The sequence below is a fragment of the Teleopsis dalmanni genome, chromosome 2 (assembly GCF_002237135.1).
Source record: "Teleopsis dalmanni isolate 2A chromosome 2, ASM223713v2, whole genome shotgun sequence".
Classification (NCBI taxonomy): Eukaryota; Metazoa; Arthropoda; class Insecta; order Diptera; family Diopsidae; genus Teleopsis; species Teleopsis dalmanni.
In genome coordinates, this window is record NC_051847.1 from 83,626,160 (window position 1) to 83,643,368 (window position 17,209).

The 17,209-nt window shown below is 29.6% G+C and overlaps 4 protein-coding genes and 1 long non-coding RNA gene across 6 annotated transcripts in view; 2 read left to right on the plus strand and 3 right to left on the minus strand.

The window, feature by feature from the left end:
- Positions 1-179: 179 nt before the first annotated feature.
- LOC119685274 (zinc finger MYM-type protein 1-like) lies at positions 180-4,226 on the plus strand. The gene is made up of 3 exons (XM_038099514.1): positions 180-2,605; positions 3,655-4,009; positions 4,068-4,226. Exon 1 carries the CDS (start codon positions 323-325, stop codon positions 2,477-2,479), a length of 2,157 nt encoding a protein of 718 aa, XP_037955442.1. The 5' UTR covers positions 180-322; the 3' UTR covers positions 2,480-2,605; positions 3,655-4,009; positions 4,068-4,226.
- A 120-nt stretch (positions 4,227-4,346) lies between these two features.
- LOC119682111 lies at positions 4,347-5,824 on the plus strand. The gene is made up of 3 exons (XR_005252553.1): positions 4,347-4,385; positions 4,460-4,855; positions 4,929-5,824. It is a non-coding gene; the product is annotated as an uncharacterized LOC119682111 (long non-coding RNA).
- A 1,443-nt stretch (positions 5,825-7,267) lies between these two features.
- Positions 7,268-11,596, minus strand: LOC119681504. Of its 2 annotated transcripts, XM_038094714.1 has the most exons (6): positions 11,265-11,596; positions 11,065-11,209; positions 10,851-10,976; positions 7,641-7,790; positions 7,405-7,583; positions 7,268-7,337 (listed from the first exon to the last, which is right to left on the minus strand). In XM_038094714.1, exons 1-6 carry the CDS (start codon positions 11,375-11,377, stop codon positions 7,325-7,327), a joined length of 726 nt encoding a protein of 241 aa, XP_037950642.1. In that variant the 5' UTR covers positions 11,378-11,596; the 3' UTR covers positions 7,268-7,324. The 2 variants fall into 2 exon arrangements, with proteins under 2 accessions (XP_037950642.1, XP_037950643.1); XM_038094715.1 differs by lacking the exon at positions 10,851-10,976.
- A 2,030-nt stretch (positions 11,597-13,626) lies between these two features.
- Positions 13,627-15,879, minus strand: LOC119683527. Its single transcript, XM_038097233.1, has 3 exons — positions 15,834-15,879; positions 14,718-14,879; positions 13,627-14,579 (listed from the first exon to the last, which is right to left on the minus strand). The coding sequence occupies exons 1-3, from the start codon at positions 15,865-15,867 to the stop codon at positions 13,669-13,671; spliced, it is 1,107 nt and encodes a 368-aa protein (XP_037953161.1). The 5' UTR covers positions 15,868-15,879; the 3' UTR covers positions 13,627-13,668.
- Positions 15,880-16,017: 138 nt separating this feature from the next.
- The window catches only part of LOC119674945 (histidine decarboxylase-like), a 2,717-nt gene continuing 1,525 nt past the window's right edge, over positions 16,018-17,209 (minus strand). The window contains exons 2-4 of the mRNA XM_038086102.1: positions 16,951-17,207; positions 16,116-16,370; positions 16,018-16,061 (exon numbers count right to left, since the gene is read on the minus strand). Coding sequence (XP_037942030.1) covers positions 16,018-16,061; positions 16,116-16,370; positions 16,951-17,207 — 556 coding nt within the window. The remainder of the gene's footprint in view (positions 16,062-16,115; positions 16,371-16,950; positions 17,208-17,209) is intronic.

A 17,209-nucleotide genomic window follows, 5' to 3' on the forward strand; every position in this document is an offset into this window, starting at 1 on the left:
ATACAATCACATATAATACATTTGATTTGTTCGTACGAATACGCAAGAAAAAGTGCGCATGCAATGTAACCGCAGCCTAAAGCTGTTGTATTGTTGTATTGTGCGATCTGGTAACATTATTGAAAAATATGTTTTTGTGCCGCAGTTTTGTAAGTCAAACGTAAACAAACCATTAAAATTTAAATTTCCGACTAATAAAATATAAAAGATGTCTTAATTATTACAAATTGACAAATTTAATTATTAATAGTTGCGTTTGTAGAGTAAACGCTACGGCAAAGCAAAAAGGTTTTTTTATAAGTTGAGGAAAAAGTTGGTGTAAATGGCGTCGGTTCCGATATCTGAAAAATGTTGTCTTACGGATTTTCTTCTAAATACAACTCAGTCTTTTAGCAGTTTAGATTCATCACAAAAGAAAACTGTGATTAATTTAGGACGCGCTAAGCCTTTCCTCAATATTATCTATAAGCGCAAAAGCGGCTTTACAATGCATTTTTGTAGTTCGTACTACGACAAATATAGCTGGCTCACCGGCAGCTGCGTCCGGGAGAAATTGTTTTGTTTTCCTTGCCTTCTTTTTTCAACCACTCCAAATGTTTGGACTCAATCCGGCTTTAATGATATAAATCACATTTTTAATGCTGCCAACAGGCACGCTGTGACCGGAGAACATATTAGGAGTTGTCTAGCTCTCTATGAATCCGGCGAGCATAAAACTGTGACTTCTGTAGGTAATAATATAGAGGCATACAATAAAAAGGTTGACAAAAATCGCGATTTGATGAAACGTTTTATAGACACGATTATTTTTGTAGGCAAGCAGGAGTTGGCATTTGGTGGTCATGGCAAAAGTGGTGATTCTTACAACCGTGGCAACTATGTGGAAAGCTTATCATATTTAGCTATATATGACAGTTTATTAGACTCGCATTTGGAACAATGTTCTAGTAGTCAAGATACAGTTTTTTCCGGGCTATCAAATGATACACAAAATGAATTAATTGAAAATATTGCCGAAATCATAAGAATGGAAATAAAAAATGAAATACGCAAAGCTCAGTATGTTTCCGTCATAATAGATGAGCCTTCATATGTTAGTTCTAGGGAGCAAATAAGCATAGTGTTTAGATACTTACATGCGAATGAGGTTAAAGAAAGATTTGTGGGCTTTTTTGATTTGAGTATATCAAGGGAAGCAAGCGCAATAGCAAGTTTTGCTGATTTCATTGCGGAAGAGTACGACTGCAAAAATAAACTTATAAGTCAATCTTACTATGGACCGACTATTATGTCTGCTGAAGATGATAAATTTCAAATAAAAAATCCTGAAATGCATCATATTCCTATAACTGTTCCTTGTTATGCTCATGCACTTTCTTTAGACTTGTCTCGTTCTCTAGAAAACATATTAGAGCTTAAAGTCTTCTTCGGATATATAAACTCTATAGTGCGTTTCTTGAACAAATCTACGAAAATCTCTAAAATGTTTGAACTTTTTAGTGAGCGTTCCATAACTGAAGTAACTGAAACTGAATGCCACTTGCACTCGCGAATAGTTACTGTTGTATATAGTCTTAGATCAGATATAATGCAAACGTTGAATTTTATTTTAACAAGTTTTGAAAATTGGGATAATGAAACTATTTCCCAGGCTGAATCTTTATCAAATACATTCGAAGACAAGCATTTTAATTTTTTATTGTGTGTAATATCCGAAATCTTTACAAAAACAGACACACTCTTTAATGATAGCGAGAATAGCAATGTCAGTATTGATGCCGGAGCTGTAGAGGATTTTTTGTCTTGGATCAATTTCAAGTTTGTGAATAAATTGGATAATTTTCTAAAGGAAGTGAACGATTTGGTTCATCCAATTTTTAACCAAAGAAAGTTGCATGTTGAAATGAAGTCTAGGAGTCATTATAAAAAATTATTAATTAATATTAAGGAGAATATAATGTGCCAAATTAAATATAGGTATAAGTCTTTCAATAAACTGAGTTTTTTAAATTTAATGAACAAAGACAAATATGATTCGTTCAGCAAATTATTTCCAGAGGAATTACTTAATGATCTCGTCTCTAATTTCAAAGGAGTTTTTCATTTTTCTGCTTTAAAAAATGAATTAAACATTTTGTATACAACTGCGAGTTTAAAAGAAAAGCAAGACATATATGACATATATCTTCACATAAGTAATGATGCTATAAAAGATATATTCCCTCAATTATTAAAGTTATGTACTATATTTTTGACCTTACCCATTCCAATTGCCTCTATAGAAAAATCTTGCTCAGCGCTTGAAAGGATTAGGACTTATTTGCGAAACTCTCAATCAAAAAGTAGATTACCCACTTCATCGCTTATTTCAATAGAAAATAAATTACTTTTAAATATTAGAAATAAGCCTTCCTTTTATAATGACGTTTTGTCGGAGTTTTTAAAAATGGATCACAGAATAGCGCTGGAATATAAATAGGAGTTTTTCTTTTAGATTTTTTTTTTAAATTAAACTAAACCAAAGCTATAAAACCAACAATTGACTCAACATTTATAGACTAATCTAATTGCTAGAAAAATAATATAAGTAATATAATATAATTAAGTAAGTATAAGTATATAAGGTAAACTATAGACGATATGCATTAGATAGTGCAAATTTTTTCTTAGTTAACCTGGGTTTAGATATATGTGAGCTAATTATATAGTTCCAGTAATCAATGTAAATTTTTTTATATTAAATTTGTTTATAACCTTATAACCTCATTTCACTTAATAGAAGCTATTCTATTTAATGAAGAGGTTTCGAACATTACTGAATTGCAACAACAAACATTTTTATTTATTTTTAATTAATTGCACTTTTGGTTGAACTTATAGTTCGAGTATTGCCAAATACTTATTATCAGTGGTCTTGGAAATATTTCTTATATTTAATTATGTGGAAATAATTTTTTGAGGCTGCAAGAATCAAGAGATGAATTCATGTCCTGCCAAGTTTGAAACTCAGAGTCAGTGTTCGTTTTAGCCAACTGACCCAAATCCGAATTTGACTTGTATGTTCGAACTTAGAGTTTTGTTAATTTTCTGTGAAACTTTATTAGCAAATTCACTAACTACGTTATATTAGAACGAAATCATAAACCAAAGAAGTAAATCTTTTTATAATAACAAATTTTCGTAATTTGTTTAATGTACTTTCAATGATCAGTTTATATTAACTCTTTGTTTTATATGATACAAACTCTTTTGGAAAAGTATTCCTGCTTTCTGCCCAACTTTTAAGTTTATTTAGTTTAGTTTATTAAGCCTACTGAGATTGCTATTTTGCCTTTGTATTAATGCACTACGACTCTTAAATGTAAGTCCCTTTTATTGTAATACTGCGAAACATTTCCCTCCAAAAACATTTCCATACTATGCACCACAATATGTCTTTGGAAATAATTTAAATAACTTGTTTTTGGTTCGGCTTTATAATAACTCTAAATATCTCTAGAATGTTCTAAAAGTACTTACTTTAAAATTCATTTATACTATTGTTATAATTGACATTAAGTATACCCAGACTAGTTTGAATAATTATATTTTTTAGAATTGTATACTTTTACTTCTTTTTTCTTACTTTAAATACAACTAAATTTTGTTTTACAGTCTCCTACGCAACTATGTTGGGAATTCTAAAGTAGTATGTGCTGAGTCTTTCAGGAAAACACTATGAACGTTACTATGTCAACCAAAGAATACTAACAAACATTATATAAAATTTTTGGATCCGCATGATTTGTAAAAGATAATGCCGTTTACAAAAAATAAATTTACGCTAATGATGTTGGATGAAGTTATATTTTTAAATAAACCTTGGAAACTTGACTGAACAAAGGCAAAGATCGAACACATCAAACTAAATTTATTATATAGTAGGATAAGGGTAATGTCCCTTTTATAAAAGCCAAAATCAACATGGCTTCTTTATGATATGTGTTGAACACTTGAAGACTATGGAAACGTAATGAATGAATTAATTAAATTGAATAAAATTAAACTAATAAAATATTTTATTATAGGTAATCGAAATAAATGTGGAATCTACAATCTCTTGTTATAAACCCAGAATGCAGAATGCGTATTACTTTGCTGTTATATTTTAGGAATTACAATAATTTGTATAAACTAAATTTTACTGCTATTATGTTGAAGCTATTTGAACCAGTGCACTTGAGCACTTTTACTTTTTATTAACTCGAGGTATCTTTAAAGCCCCTCTTTACACCTTGACTGGATTATTGTTTATCACTTCATCAGACTAAGCAATAATTGACCTCAGATCTGCATAACTCCCCGAGGAGCCTGTAACCATTCTGAGATTCGATAATGCGGTGTTGGTAAGTCTGTCAGTTTTCGCAAATAATTTCACCGCTCTATCCTTTATGTATTTTTTTATCGGATCAATCTTGAGGTCCCTGAGGGTGTCATTCGTCCTAATGTACCATGATATTGTTGATATTACAAATTTGTAACCATGGACAAAATTTATATGTTGCAATGATATGAAATTGTAAACCTCCATTAAGCCAGGTTAGGTTGCGAGTACTGTGATAATACACCTATCAATATTTCCACACGAAAACAACTATTCAGGATATTAAACGTTGTCAGTTCAAGTGTCCATTACTCGAAATATTATCTACAAAATCTGTAATGTAACGTTAGGTTCTAAAAGCAATGTATGTACCACCTCCGATTGTAAATGGATTTAAGTAATAAATTGAAGAATGCTGGTATTAGAATCTTTGATTGCATTGTTCTTATGAACGGTAACGATGACAACAGGGTTTGTCGACAAGAGATAGTGGTGAGTATTGTATTGTACATTATATTTGATAAACCTTGATTAGAAAAATTCAATACTATTGAATACTTTTTAGTATAATTGCTGCGTTTGAATGAAGAAATACAAAAGATACGATCTGCAAGGTAATATAAGAAAGCATCGTTCTCTTAATTTAATGGTTTAATGTAAGAACGGAAAGTACTATTCCATTAATTTAATGCTGTAAGTCACAAATCGATGATAATGATGGAAAAATTATTATTTCCAGCGATTATTAACTGTATGTCGGCAAAAAAATATTGAGAAATGGAATCGAATTTTCAATTGTTTTTTTTTCAAGCTATAAACAGAGCATGTTTCATTAATTAGACAGCTTAAAAACACAACATGAACTAATGACTACATGCAATCTAAGCAATGGTATATGATATAGATCAGGGCTGTCCAGACTAGATAAAATCGCGGCCCAATACAAGTCACTAAATAGCTTGGAGGGCCACAGAAATAAATACATACGTTCATAATTTTTCTGAAGAAAAATAAAAATACATGAGGCCCATGGGCCGTGCTTTGGACACCCCTGATATTGATGAACGCTCCTAGATGTATTACTTGAAAGTAAAATCTGTCGAAATATTTTACGGATATAACACGAAGTCAATACAAAGGGTATTGTAATTATGTGTTAAACGTACTAATTAAGTGTGATACATTTTCTTATTTAATTGGCTTAATCAAGAAAATTAGTATTGGCTTAAATAATTACTTAAAGACAGAGAGCACAAACAAAATAATTGAAAGTGAAATCCTAGGAACAGATAAAAAAAACTTACCAAAAATGGTTAATTTGTGGAGTAAATGATGTGTTAAAGTCTATCGTTCTAATACTACTGAACCGACATAACAAAAAACAATGATATCTGAAGAAAGATTTTTCAGTAGATCAAATCCAGTGCTACTTGATGAACGAGCAAAACCAATATAAATAAACAATTGCATCTTGATTTTTAATAGAATAAAATAATTTTGCAGTTTATGAATGGTCAATCAATGGTTATAAAATGTATAATATATTTTAAATATAAAAATGATTGTTTTTATATATTACTTCTGTGCTTACAAAATACTTATTTATAAAAAACTGGAATATGAATTTGAAACAAGGTCTTTTATTAATTGTTGATTTTTTAAGGACGCGCTCAGCCATAAGAAAATTTTTGAATGTTTAGTTAATCAGTCAATTGTGCAAACCAAATCCTATACCAAATCATATTAAAACAAGGCTTTGACATTTCTATGGCATCATGTTCAGTAGAGCCCTCTCTCCAAGATCCATTTGTGGAATCCTTTTTTTTCATATCAAATTTACACCGATACGTCTTGAAATGTAGTCAACCTCAGTGAGATAGAATACAAATGCGACCTAATAGCTCACCGCATAGATATAGTACTCTCTTTGAGATTACGATTGTATAGTAACGAAGTTCGACCGAAATTGATTGAAAAGCAATAAAATAATAATAATAAAAAGTGATAAAAACTTGAAGGTCTAAAATTTTATTGAGTCTTGTAACGACTCAATAATATTACTCTTCATTAAGTCCTTAAATTGTATGAGGGATATAAAAGTGTTTAACACATTTAGTAAAATTGTTTTGTCTTTTCAATTCAATCCCTACATAATCACTAAAATCTTGATCGATAGTTAGACCCTGGGTACAATTATCCAAATTAAAAACTTTATAATGAATATAGTATTTATAGTTTTGTGGAGGTTGAAAGAAGAATTAGACAGCGAACGTTATTGCAGTGAGTTAAATCACTTTTTTTACCTGTAAGTTAGTCTTAAACATATAAACTAGTCAAATTCATTTTTTAGTAATTTTATAGAAATATATTTATTCAAGTACTATATTGTCACAAAATATAATTTTAAGCTTAAAAATATTTTTTAATGAATGCAGTTGATATATTACAGTGGCACTACTAAATGTAGTGGCGTATACGGATCGGGGGCCCAAAATGCTACAGACCATTTTTGACTTGATATATGGATTTTTTAATTAAGTGTTTTCATTAAAAAAACTTTCCTTAACAGACTCTCTGTATACGTCCCTGACTATGTGTGATTATAATATGTGCGGCACATCAGTCCATATAAAGGCTGCTACAGTTTCGATGGAACCGAAACTTGTATTATTGCTCACCACAGTTTTTTTCATTCTGTTTTATAATCCTTACTACAATCCTTATGAGTAGAAAAAATTAAATAAATGATAGATGGATGGATTGTGTAGGGTCTATATAATATATATATTTAAATGAAAAAGTTTGAAAAATATATTAACAAAACGCTATAAAAAATTTTTTAATATAAAATATCAAATTAGTTCTATTAGAAATTGTGGTATTTAGATAATGTACCTTTTTTTCCCTTGTCCGAGTTTAAATAAACAGAATTAATATTTGAGTTTGATCACATCAACACTTTTAATCATTTTGACTACATAGATATAAAAAATAAAATTAAATATAAACTTAATTCATTTTATAATTGAGATTGTGATTACCATTCGTAAGAGGACCCTCTAATACCCATGTCGTTAAAGTTTTCAACTATTATGAAATAAGACATCATAAATAATAATATATAATCTTCATATAGTATCAATGCTCCCAGTAAACTATCTTTGGTACGCATTTGGGCATACCGACCGCCAGTTATAGTCTGTGTATGATAAGCCATGAACTGAAATTAAAACGGAACTTTATATATTTTATTAAAGAGAAAACTTCAAATTCTCACCATTATTATCGTTATTCCACCAAGAAGTGTATATAGATAATAACTGATTTTAGAATTAATCATCGCGAATAAGCCCACAAGAAATACTGAACCTATGAATAATATAATTGCAACAACAAATAGCGCGATGATATCAACGGTCATGTCGTACTGAAAGTAAAAGAATAAAGTTCTACAATTTTTCCAAAATTATATAAATTATATAGTAAAAATATTGATTTGTTAATTTTTAAATTAATTAAAATCAAGGATATTTCTAATATGCGAAAATGAGTAATATTCCAGAGTGATCCAATTGAACGACAACTTTCGAAAAGACCGAATTTTTTTTGATTAAAACTAATATTTATTAAATGAATACAAAAATAACATTGAAAATTGTTTAAAATTTTCCACAAAGCTGTCTTTACCGCAAACTACGGATCGAAGTACGTCGCTACTAGAGTATGAACACTCGAAATCTTCTTCAATTTAGGAGCAGCACATTTTTTAAGCACATCAGCAATCTGGTATTGGAGCTGACTTTGATCAGTAGGTAGAAAGAATTGGCAGGCAGAGAATATTTGACAGATCCGTAGCGATACCAATTTAGAATTCTTAGAGACAATTATTTAAGATATGTATCAACATCGAATTTTGAGAGATAGTTTATTTCAACATCAGGAACGAAGTCTACTCCCCCAAAATTAGTAGCTCTACTGAACATCATTCGATGTCACATTTTATGCACTCGTCATTGCTGGTGATTTTTAGATTATTTTTTTGTATTGCAACCATAAAATAGCCTGTTAAATACCAACTGTCATTCTGTAGTTTTTTGTATCGAACAACATAGGTCTAAGTACCTTGCTTATTTGGTTCTACCACTTAAAGATTTTATCCACTAGTTGTAATGATAGGTTTCCATTCAGTGAATATGAAGGGTACTATGCAAATAAAATGAAATGTAGAGCTTTGTCTCTCATGTATTGTGGGTTCATGTGAGTTTTGCAGGACCGTCTACTCCCTCTCTCCTCTACAGGACACCTGTCATTGCTTGACGTTTTATGATCTTTTGAATACCACCATTTTTACACGTTCTCTGTGTTAATTGAATTTATTTTTTTGGGAAATTTTTTATTTATGTTGAATATCGATAAAACTTGGAACTTTAAACTTGTTAACTTCCTTTTGAGTACGTTTTTTACTTTTTGTTGCTTTCTAATTTTACGATATATTCAACTAAAAAATCGCTTCTACTATGTAGCGTATTTCGTTGAATACAATTTTTAGTATTCCAATCTACTTCTTTCAAATGCACAATTTTTTACCAATAACCAATATATGATATTGCAATACTTTATATTATAACGTTTTATGCTGTCATTAGCTGAAATATGGATATAATTTTGTCCCTAGTTCAAAAATTTATGACTGTTTAAAATTATTTAAAATTCAATTGGGTCATCCTATATATTCTCTAACATTCAATAGAATATTCATAGGGCTATATCATATAATCTGTTAATTAACAATACAATAATAGTGTTTTGACAAATGTGATAAATACCAATATTTAATTGCTTTAATACAGTCAACCTTCCATAACTCGAATTTCTATAACTCGAATTTTTTATAACTCGAATTTTCTATAATTCGAACTAAAAACAGTGCACCAAGGTTCTAGAGAACAAATTACATACAATTCTGCTTCCATAACTCGAACTTCTATAATTCGAATTTCTCTATAACTCCCAGAATGAAGTAGAAGACTCATTCAAAATTCTGAATTTATATTTGTAAACGAATGATATTACAACTGATGATCACTATAAAAGTATGAATAAAGTGTAATCTCTTTTTACTGAAAATAAGAAAAAAAATAAAGTCCCAGACCCTAATTTCTGAATATTTTACTTCACTATAACTTCTATGCTTTATTTGATTGCAAATAAATAAATATCTTAAAATGAAATTCTAGTTTCTTTCAAAAATAAAAAAAAAAAAAATTCTCTAACTCGAAGTCTTCATAAGTCGAACCTATTTTTTTACAAAATTTATGGAAATTTGACTGTATTTATATATTTTTTCAATTGCTACTCCTCCGTTAAGAAGATTTTATTAATAAATTTTAATAAGTAAAAATAAATTTATACATATGAGTTGCATATTTTTAGGGGCAAAAAAAATGAACCTGTCAGGTGAATTTATTGCAGTTGCATTGTCAAATAATTATGCATTAGGGAATCTTATTTTAAGACTGGGCACTTAAGTATGAACGAAAACTGAGAAAAATTCATTAGAAGTAGATCTTAACAAGTTATACCCTTACACTATATGGTATTACACAAAATATTCCTCATAAAGTTTTGCGTTCTTTATAAAATTAATGCGAGCTAATACTTTAACCAAATGTCTATTTCTTGTATAGAAATTCTGCAGATTTGTTGTAGAGCAATTTAAGATAGAGACTTTGTTTTTAGGTAAATTTTATCGATAGAGCTTAATTCATGTCAGTATTTGAAGAGAAGAAACCCACATGCTCTAAATGAAATAAATTGTACTGTCACAATAAATAAAATCTTCATGTGGTTTATATGAGTAGTCTAGAGATGAAATAGAGCTGTATTTTTTTTTAAATGAGTTGGGCATTATAAAAATCATTAAATTTAACGGTGTAAAAATATGGTTATTGATATTTTTAATATTGCAAATTTTATGGCAAGAATTCGATTAGGATGATATCTGACTTCAAGAAGAAGACAACGGCAGAAGGGCTAATAGAGTATAGAACCGTTTCAAACATGTAACTTAGATATAATTTTTTTATAAAATCTGGGCTTGTATTACAAAATTTCGACTAGAATTTCTGGTTTAACACCAAAACAATGGCAGAATAGTTAATAGAAAAAAGACCCATTTCAAATATCTATTCAAGATATAATTTTTTTAAAAAGTCTGGATTACAAGATTTCGACTAAGATATCGACTAAGATTATATCGGTAGAAATGACAAATTGACTAAAGGTACCACGTTTCAAATATGTGACTAAGATATAATAATGTTTTAAAAAATGGGTCTATGGGTAATGACTCGGCAATGTCGCATATTGTACGAATATATAAAGAATAGTTTTATAAAAATCTTGTACAAATTTGTGTATGTGTTATGAATATAGACAGAAATGCAAAGAAATAAGAAAACATATCATGTAAATAAATTGTACTTACAGTACAGAATGTTGCAGCAATAATGACAATAAGAGTTACTATTGTTACAATTAAGAAATTTAATAAGAAAAATTGGATTTTCTCCTCCATAATCAGTACAGCAAATCCAATTGTTGTGCATTCAAACTATAAAATTTAAGTATTATATATATATATAGTAGTATTTCAGTAAGTTCAAAATAGTGAAAAAATCGTTAAAACATCATAAACTTACAATGAGTAGCACCATTACACAATTCATCGGTGCCTTGACTCGACAGTTATCGCAAAACACGAAACACGTTACCATTACCATGGCTAACATCAAAACGACGACAGCTACCACATAGTTCCGCCTTAAAGGCGCGGCTAACACGCATCTAAAATATATATTCTTATATATACATATTCAAAAATTAATAAGACGAATCATACATTGTGACTAGTGGCATCCATTGAGCTACTGTTAGTAGGATAAGACAAAATGATATACCGAAAACTGCTAGAGCAAATTTTGTTCGACGATGAGTATGATCTTCTTGCTCCATTGCACATACCCTTAGAAATGTGGTATATATCCTCAGTAATCTACAACCTTGAAGTTCATAGGTGTGACTACATTGTACGTTAAGTTTTTGGGATTGAAGCTTCTTAGCAATGGCATCTATATTCTTCGTCAACTCTTAATTCTTAATCAATATTTATTTTATTAATTGTCGAATGTGGTCAATTATAATAATTCAATATTATTTACAAGTCACTTTTGCTTGGCTAATTAAAATACATTAATTCAGGAAAACTTAAAATTTGGAAAAAATTGCATATAATTTTTTTTACAATATATAAATAAGATTTTTAACTAACTTCCTACTATGTTTTAAACTATAATGTTTAATTATTATACGATATATGCTTTAAAACTATCGTTATGCGATATCAGAATCGAAGAAGACTGTTTGGATAGCCTGATAATAATTAAGGTCTGTAACTCTCATCAGTTAACTTCAAGACTGTCTTAATAAGCTAAATATCTTATACATTTGCTATTATATTATTAGATATTCATATATCTCTAAAATTATCACGAATAGATTCTATTGATTTTAGGTCACGTTGGGATTTTCGGTAATGAAATAGGAGACAAGCGTGGTAGAAAAAAACAGCCTTGATATTTGTAAATCTGTCCATAATATAACATATGCTTAAAATCTGCTAAACTCTTTAAAAAAGATATTAACTATTATCTAAAGTTATATTATATTGTAATTGTATTGCGTGATGTATACTTGGTCAAACCTTTTCGAATTGATCCGATATGCTATATGTACACATATACAACCATAATAAAATATCATTGTTTACAGTAAAAGGGCGCATTTATTTTGGAAATAGTTCTTTAGTATTTTGTCAGAATAGACAGTGTTGACTGATCATTTTCTGTCATAAATCTTCTAGGAAATGTAATAATCCATAATAGACTGACTCCGCTTGCAATAATTTCGATTAAATGGGTAAGAGATTGATCTACTTCAATAGAAGAAGATTGAAAATTCTATGTGATCTCGTCAAAAATTGTTCGATTTTTAATTTGTAGAGTCTCCTTGAATTAAATTTTGGTTGCTGACCTGTGTGAATGGTACTTTAGTTTTTTGTTTGTAAATAGGAGTAACGTTAGACCACAATAGAATTGGTTCATTGTGAGATATTTCCAATATCAACATTATAGATATCAATAGTGAGTTGAAGTTGTAAACTATAAGTCCAAATTGGTTCTAAATAAACAGCATATATATGTATATATATATATATATATAGCAAAACTTGTGCAATGCGAAATAATAAGGATTAGAGTATGGTATAGTTTTGGTTTCAAAACTAATGAGTCGATTGGTACAAAATTTTTTTTGTTGTTGATAGTAAACGATGGGACTTGTACGATGGAAAAGCATGAGCTGTAAGATAGAATAAGGGCAAAGAATATCGTTAGTCTTAAGAGTGCTGAGTCGACTGATGCTTGATTGTTGTTGTTGTGGTTCAAGCTATTTTAAAAACACAACAAATACAAGGATGACAAATCTTGCACAATGGGATAGACTGGTATAAGGTTGGATTAGGTCAAGCAAGTATGAATTTCTTTGATATTTATACTTGGAAGTGTAGAATTATTATTACTTTTCTACAATTAACTTTTCTATTCTAGCTTTATCATTTCTTTAACAAATATACATAATATATACGATAAAATTCGTCATATTCCTTTGAGTAATTCAGTAGGCTTCTCAATAACTTCGCCTGTTGTTCGATATAACACTTTATGGTTAGGAATCTTATTGCAAGGAATCTTCTCTATTTATAAAAAATACTTGTAAAATAAAAGAACAAATAAATTAATTTAATAAGTAATTTAATATTTATTTTTATTTTGTATTATTTGAATTAATTGAATTTGCATTTAAAAGCACACAGTTTGCACACACATTTTTATATATATATTTATTATTATACATAATACTGATAATTATTATAAAACTTTTACTAAATTTGTAACTTGTTATAATTTAATTAAATTAATTAAAATTTTTATATTAAGCTTACAATACTGTCGCTTAAATATTAATATATTTTATCAACTCATCATGGTTTAAGCACAAAACTTTATATTGGAACTTTTATTGATAGCACAGCAGTTCAAATTTTAGTAATACATGCAGATTTTTTGAAATTTAATATTTAATATTAATATTATAATTAATTAATTAAAATATTAATATTAGTTTATTTATAGATTAAATTTTTAAATTAATTAGTTCAATTACATCAAATTAAATTAAAGAAACTCTCAGAGAGATTCAGGTGACGTTGCTATTGAGGCCATATTTTCAGAATCACTTAATGGCTGAGTAGGTGATTCTGAAGATTCAAGTGAAGTTGAGGCTGCAATAGGTTTCAGTATAGCAGATTTGCCTTTTAGTTGATTTGAGTTCACTTCCTTCCGCGCTGATTTATGTGTCGCTAATATGTGTGTTGCTCTTCGTGTGTAGCTTTCATTACTGTCGGATGAGCTGAGCCCTGTTGATATATTCCTTCTACAACGGATTTGTTTTATTGGATGATTGCATATGAGCTTAGGATTATCGAAATTTCTTAAAACACCATCCCAATCAACTTTTCCTGGTGTTTGTACTTCTTCGGCGTCTGAAAATATATTACAATAATCTGTAAACTGATATTCATCGGTAGGCGTTGGTACTTGAAAGACAGTGTTGGTGAAAGAGCAATTCTCAAACAAGCTTGTTACTGGATCTAAGTAACGTTTCCCATGGTATACCGTACTTGTTTGCTTACTTGGTGAATTGTTGTTCTTAGTCGCCTTTGAAACTTTTTTTGGGAGCTTTGTTCCAAATTCGGTAGATGGTGTTTCTTTAAAAGTCGATGTAGTTTTTAGAGATGATTTGAATACTTGAGTATGCGAAACAGGAATTCTAATACTGTCTACTGCAATGGTATTACTAGCAATAGCAGTATGTCTTGCGGGATATATGTGAAATGTGTTCATTTGCTGTTGTTCTTGCTGATCGATTGGAATTGTGATGTAGGCTGTCTGTCGTATATGTTCAGGGGTGTTCGTTTGTGTCGACAAACAGATTGGTGGCAAAGTTATAATATCTCTTGTGGAATAGTAGGGTGTGAGTTGCAAAGAAAAGCATTTATTTTTCGTCGTTGGATTTTGTACTTCGAACCGTTCATAACCTACATAAAGAATATGTTTATTAAAGAGAAGTAGACTTTGATATGTTTCTGTACTCTATTTTATGAGAAAGCATGCTTATGTGGAACTTAGCGCTAATGCTGGCATTTATTGACGATTACACTACCTTTGTTTCATACCTTCCACTGATTCTTCATACACTTCACTTATGGGTTGTGTTTCTATATTTCTACGATTCGGTATGGTTTTACCATACGAGTCAACTTTACTGTCTGTTACGTTTGAGTCCAAAGTTGTTTGTACAACTACATCCATATGCGAATCTAAAGAGAACTGCTTACCTGTGGAATGTATAATAATATATATTATATTATATTGTATATTAATATAATTTTATTTATATTATTTTTTTTCATAATGTAATGGTAGCTTCCTTTGAAATCATTAGAATATTCTATTATTCGAAACTATTTCCTTATATCAAGCATGATATTTTTTTAAATCATGCACAGTACCAATTAAATGGACGGTACTACTTAAATGTGCTTTAAATATGTGGCCTGAAGAAGTAAAGCTATTCGCAAAAATTTTATATTGGTCTAAAAGAAGTTGTTTTTAAAACAGACATTCGGGCTATAGAACCTGGACTGAAATTAGTAGACTACTCGCATCAATTGACTTTTAAAAACTTTTAAAAAATCGATACACGACCTAGATAACCTGGATTGAAAGAAGTAAATTTCATCTATACAGTTTTTATAGGTTTTGAAAAAATTGTTATTAAAATAACAATTTTTGCAAAAAGTTATTAATTTAATTAGTGCGTCAATCTCCAAATAGATAAAAACATGGACAAATAGAGAGTGAGAAAGAGCAGAATTTTACGTCTTCTAGTAAATAGACCATAACAATCATTGTTTTATATACCGCTACTATAAAACCTATTAAAATATATATTTCAAATTTTTCAAATTAATATCCATAAAGACACTTTGTGCCCTTAAGTAGCAATTCTTTGGGATATGGTAATTGTGTTTTAATTATTGAAGGCACATCAAATAGTTGAGCATACTCTCTTTAACCACAAACCACGTTAACTATGCTCACGCATAATCTACTCTCCAAAACTGAATATGGAATTGGGTACTATATATTACTATTCCGCTCAGAACTATGATATTGTGCTATAGTAGAAGAAATTCGGGATCCTTTTTGTAAATAATATATATGTAAATTAAATATTTTTTAAATATATAATATTTTTATATCACATTTTATATGATACATCATCTTACCAGACATTAGAATTCCTCGAACTCTCCTGCGCATTGAAGGCGATTCCTGATGCTATATTAAGCAACCCAATATATAAATAAATATAAATTTATTTACATTTAAATACTTACAGCTATTCTGATGCCAGCATAGGTTTTTGCTATCAGTTCCATCGCGGCAAAGAACCATTCATTTCGGGTTGGGTTAGAAAGCGCTTGAACCAAATGCTTCACTCTTGTCTTTGGTGTCTTTAAGGAATGGAAAGTAATAAATATTTACTAAATATTTGTAATTACATTTACCTTTTAAGTATACTTTATTCTTATTCATTATTGTTATATTCATTTCATCTAATATAATGGAAGCCACTCGTCTTATTTCATTCCAATCCTTGAGTATATCATCAACAGTTGTGTGCGTCGAGGTGACTGTGAATCGAATGACATATTTACCTTTTAGTGAGGATGGTATACAGTGCAGAAATCCACGGTGGTTTAAACGTTTTAATAATCGCTCAGTTATTTCATTGTCTCCCTTAATACGAAAAACTACTAAGCCTGAAATTAATAAATATTTTTATTAATATTATATACATCTGAAAGAATATTTACCTAAAGATAAACATATATTTAAGTAAGTAAATATAATATAATATTATTATTATATTTAAGTAGTAAATATAATATTATATATAAGCAATTCACTCTAATGAACCCAAAATAAGTTTGGAGTACCTAAAATAAAATTGGCCACTCCAACTCGAACCTATTAGTTCGATTAACGGATATTAAAGGATCGGATAGGACAGAGAGAGAGATATAGAGAGAAAAAGGGAGAGAGATAGAAAGAGAGAGAGCATGAACATTGTTTATGTTCAGGATGTCTTAACCCAATAATCTCAATATACTTTTCATTTGTCTTTTCTTAAGTTAAATTAGATGTAAACAATGGTAAATCTAAGAATGGAAGGAAACAAGCTGGAAGGAACAGTTACAAAGAATATCGTAAAGGAGTCAAGATACTGACGGTTAAAAGTCACAAATATTTTTTCTATATTTTATATTTCTATATTTATGTATTCTATATTTATATTTTTCTACTACATTTATAGGTACTGCAGAAAAATCTAGAACCTACCCAAATATCTTTTGGCTGGTATCTCGAAACGGTGGTCTGCTAAGACCAATGCCTCAAATTTCTGCGCTAAGCGGACACCTTCACGTATGTGACGTTGTAAGCCTTTAATGCCAAACGAACGTAGAACGAACCAAATTTTAAGTGCTCTAAATCGACGACTCAATGGAATTTGCCAATGCATATAATCAACAGACACACCGGAATTTTCATGTTGTAAGTACAAAGGTTCTACATTAAATGTGCGATGAACTGCCGTGCT

Coding starts and splice junctions, on each gene's coding strand:
- LOC119685274 (XM_038099514.1), top strand. CDS start 323: ATGGCGTCGGTTCCGATATCTGAAAAATGTTGTCTTACGGATTTTCTT.
- LOC119681504 (XM_038094714.1), bottom strand. CDS start 11,377: ATGGAGCAAGAAGATCATACTCATCGTCGAACAAAATTTGCTCTAGCA. Junction 11,210..11,264: donor TGGATGCCACTAGTCACAAT/GTATGATTCGTC, acceptor TATATATTTTAG/ATGCGTGTTAGCCGCGCCTT. Junction 7,791..10,850: donor TTGCTGCAACATTCTGTACT/GTAAGTACAATT, acceptor TTTTACTTTCAG/TACGACATGACCGTTGATAT.
- LOC119683527 (XM_038097233.1), bottom strand. CDS start 15,867: ATGCGCAGGAGAGTTCGAGGAATTCTAATGTCTG. Junction 14,880..15,833: donor TCGAGGAATTCTAATGTCTG/GTAAGATGATGT, acceptor TACATTCCACAG/GTAAGCAGTTCTCTTTAGAT. Junction 14,580..14,717: donor GTATGAAGAATCAGTGGAAG/GTATGAAACAAA, acceptor TTCTTTATGTAG/GTTATGAACGGTTCGAAGTA.